At 42.3% G+C, this 4,249-nt stretch overlaps 1 protein-coding gene across 1 annotated transcript; it reads left to right on the forward strand.

Annotated features, from left to right (window-relative positions):
• The first annotated feature begins 96 nt into the window (after positions 1-96).
• LOC118325642 (protein limb expression 1-like) lies at positions 97-4,153 on the forward strand. Its single transcript, XM_035658394.1, has 6 exons — positions 97-446; positions 984-1,189; positions 2,030-2,170; positions 2,292-2,387; positions 3,497-3,574; positions 3,690-4,153. The coding sequence occupies exons 1-6, from the start codon at positions 371-373 to the stop codon at positions 4,137-4,139; spliced, it is 1,047 nt and encodes a 348-aa protein (XP_035514287.1). The 5' UTR covers positions 97-370; the 3' UTR covers positions 4,140-4,153.
• Positions 4,154-4,249: the final 96 nt, after the last annotated feature.

Consider the following 4,249-nt stretch of genomic DNA (forward strand, 5'->3'; position numbering starts at 1 on the left):
CACCTCAGAGACTGTGTGTGTGTGTGTGTGTGTGTGTGTGTGTGTGTGCGCGCGCGCATGTGTAGAAAGAGTGAGGGGGCCTCTGAGCTAATTGGCAGAGAGGGTGACAAAGGTGGTCCGCTTCAAAAGAGAAACCCTGGTGAGATGTTCACACAGGAGAAAAAGAAGGAGGGCAGTAAGGGAGTTTAGGAGGAGGAGAAAGGGAGTTTAGCGTTGGAGTTTAGATTTTGAGTTTATTCCTCATGATGTCCCCATCCTGTGCTGCGATGACGGTGGTGGCTGCTCATTACTAGGGGCATGTGTGTCGTTTTGATGAGAAAAGTGGACTGAACGTGGCTGAGGAAGCTGTGGAAGTAAACACTGGACGAGGATGAGTAAATTGAAAGGGGAGGAGAGCATCATGTCATACCTTGCACAGAGTGAGACTGACACCAGCCCCAAAGACTGTGAGTAACATAGAAGCTTAATGTTAGGAAAAAAGATGCATCTTTGTTTTAGATATAACGGTTTCATTTGTTACAACTTACCACTGTGTTTACAACTGACAATGATGCAGGCAAGCAATTAATTGTTGTGATATTAGAAAATATGCCTCCAACAAGTATCAGTCAAGTTATCACTGCTGCCATAGACTAAGCTGTAGTGAATTGTTTGGCACACATTGAAGGACATAGGATAAGTTTAAACCTATTTCAGGCTGAAAGGGTTACAAAATGCTGATCTGTGTAAGTTATGGGGAGGTACTACCAGCTCCTACTTCTATTTAAATAATCAGTGTCTGGCAATGCTGATTTACAGATGTCTGGCTTGTATATTTAGGTCAACATTTACACATTTTTACAGGTTTTCTCAGAGTGAAACTTATCAAAATGTTTTACGTATTAAAAGTCATAATTGATCAAATAATAATTCGTTTACCGTACTTTCTGTATGCTTTCAGTATTGTCTATATTTTGAGATGTGTCCTTATTATATGTGTGCAGTGAATGTAGTGGCCATGCTCCATAATTTCTGGGAGCAGAGGCAGATAGGTCAGTCAAACGGTTCCTCCAGTGAATCTGATGGTTCTGTTGGGGACGCAGCCATCCAGACAGAGAGCTTGCTGCTGTATGAGTCTGCACCGTCCCCTGGCCCTCCTTACATCTGCTATGTCACCCTGCCTGGAGGAAGCTGCTTTGGAAATTATAAGGTATGTTTATCATCATCAGTGTTGTCTGGCAGCATTTCTGCACTTGGTAGTCAATCTATCCTGCCTGCGTTGTGTCAGTGAGAACGTGCACCAGTTATCCTTCATGTGAAGTTGGAAATATCTCCATCATGAGTTGAGACCACACATAAGATAAAATGTTTTTAAGTTACAGATACATGCAGGTGATGTTTATGTCTTGGTAATAGAAACTGAGTCAACTGCAAATATAATACATGTAGGAAAACAAATCATCAACTTACAATTTGTTATTATAGGAAAATGGTTACTATGCCTGTTGTTTCAAATTAACTACTAGTCACTACACATACATAGTAATAATAAATTTTCTGCTATTGCTTCCCTTCATTTTGCTGCAGCACCACAAAATTGAGCTCAACTAAAATTAAAATCAAGTTTTTTTACTTTCACATTCAGAGTAAGGTGCTTACAAGCAGCAAATTAAAAACAGTCACACACTTTTACGGTTGTTATAAACGGCTGTCATTCTTCTTAAATACCACAATGCTGCCTAATAGGCTCATTGTGACCCAGACAGCAGCCCCCAGCTCAGAGAAGGCATGTGATAAGTTATCTGTGAATGCCTCTAATGTCCTAATCTCATTGATGATTTGAGTTCTGATCCCATGATTAGCTGTAATGAAGTGTAAAATCATCAAAACGGAACTAAGAGTGAGCGCCTGTTAACAGACAGAACTCACTGACTCAAATCAGTCGACCTTGGCTCACAGATATCAGCACACCCTGAAATTTCTTTTTGAAGTTTCACATCCTTTCCCTCTCTTTTTTAACGCTTTTTGTGCATCCCCTCCTCATCCTCAGGTGTGCAACACTCAGGCAGAGGCTCGGAGGGATGCAGCTCGCGTGGCTCTGATGAACTCACTTGTAAACGAGCTGCCCTGCAGACGAATCAACCCTCAGTTCATCACTCAGAGTTTGCAGCAGGCAGCCACAGACAGTGCTGTGAGTGTGAGCCAGTGCAAACATACAGTATTACACTTCGTTACAAGGCATGGTAGGAATGCCACAGAAGGAGAATGTTTAGTCTGAACATGAATGTTGCTGCACTGTTGTCTCTCTAAAGGTGTCTGTTGAAGATGCATGTGATTCAAGCACCAGCATAGGAACCTACAGTTTGCTGCTCCACTCCTACATAGGAAGGACCATGCTGGAGTTCCAGGTAAAGCATAAAGTCAAGGCCTATTTGTAAAATTGTATTTTTCTTATAACTGTCCTCATAAATCATGTAAGGCCATGTGGTAATTGTGTAAAAGAACTACAGTATTTACTTCAAATGTTTCAGGCTTCGTAAAGTGCTACTTTGAAGGGACCTTAAATAGTGTATTGATAATTGGACCCCCTATTAAAGCATTATCATTTCACATAATTAGAAATGATTAAGCCAAATGTAACAACAAGCTCTGGGTGGTAATTCCACCCTCTATTGTTATCATTACACCCCTATTCATTCCCATTCCATCTCACTCTCAGTTGGATCCAGACAGGGAGTCATGGTATTAAACACCTAATATTTCTACCTTTTGTGTAAATAAGCATATGTCTGCAGACAGAGGGCTATTAGCAGGAGGAAATGGGCTCATTATCATTCCTGTTAAAGCATGGCTCAAAAAGATGAAGCGTTTCCAAGTAATATATACACCACCATACACAGACATTGAAATGTATACACACACACACACACATACATTCAATTCTCTGCACACACAGCACCAACCATATGGTATGCAGCTGTCAGTCCTTTGTATAATTTATACATTCAGTCAGTGTAGGAGGCGTCGAATAGTTTGGAAGTCAGGTAGATTAACAAGTAGGCCCAGCACAGGGACATGCACAGTTGGAAACCGAGCAAACAGGCTGACAGATATAACATGGACTTCAACCCCAGACAACTAACGTGTCATATTTTCCATCTGTGTGTCATTAGGTCAATTTCAGTTGATCTATAGATTCTCTTTGTTTAACACTAATGTCACTAGCTCTGAACACATGGCAGCTGTTCGACCAGACATTGCTGTGAAATTTACCTGGTGCAAAAAGATTTACATTATCTTTTCAAACCAATCATCCACAGTTTAGGTGTGGGTCCAAGAAATGTCCACATAATATGTTATTTTTGTCAGACCTATGTACGCAGAGCCAGGTTTGTTATTCAAGTCATTACTTATGGGGTTGTGCAAGACTTTCTTTCTCTCTCTCTCTCTCTCTCCTCTCTCTCTCTTTGTATGTCTCATTCTGAACCACTTTCTCTCCCTCTCTTTCCCTCTGTAGGAGATGATGACAATTTTTCAGTTGTTGCACTGGAACGGGACACTGAAGGCTCTGAGGGACAGGCAGTGCTCTCGACAGGTACAGGTTTTAACAAGGATATAATCTAATTCCTGGTTTCAGCTAACTTTAATAGCACATCAGTGTCTCTGCTGCTACATAATGTTGATTACTTATTTTCTTTCCTCCCCCTCAGAGTGTGATTACCTATTACTCTCGACAAGGACTTGGCGAGTACATGCGCAGCAGCTTGGCTCTGGATTGGCTCGGACGGGAGCAGAGGTCACCAGGGCGCCTCGGGGAGGAGCTGCAGGTGGCGCAGAGGGAGCTTGTGTTGGCGCGGCGTCGAGGGATAGAGCTGCGCTTCTACAAAGAAAAGACAGAGATCCTCAGCCTGGCTCTGAGTCAAGCATACATTCACCACGCACCTGAGGCCTTCAGCCAGGCCCCGAGTCACACATATATGCAAGACCAATTTCCTTTACACACATTAAACAGCCAGGATACAGAAGTCCAGATAACTCCGCCCTGCAGTCCTTCACCAACCCTCCATAAAAACACAAAGCAAACAGTCTGTCAAACCTCTGCCAAACACATGCCCTCCAACAGTCCTGCACTCACAGCAGACTTCTGTGCCTTTAAATAACTTTAAATAGACTGAAGCAGAAAGTAGAAGATGGACGATATAAATTGTCATTTGGCTGTGAATGAGCTAAAAGTCTGCCACTCAAGATCTGACATCTGTTTGGGAGAACA

This window comes from Morone saxatilis, unplaced genomic scaffold, assembly GCF_004916995.1.
Source record: "Morone saxatilis isolate NCDOM2014 unplaced genomic scaffold, NCSU_SB_2.0 Contig16, whole genome shotgun sequence".
Taxonomy (NCBI): Eukaryota; Metazoa; Chordata; class Actinopteri; family Moronidae; genus Morone; species Morone saxatilis.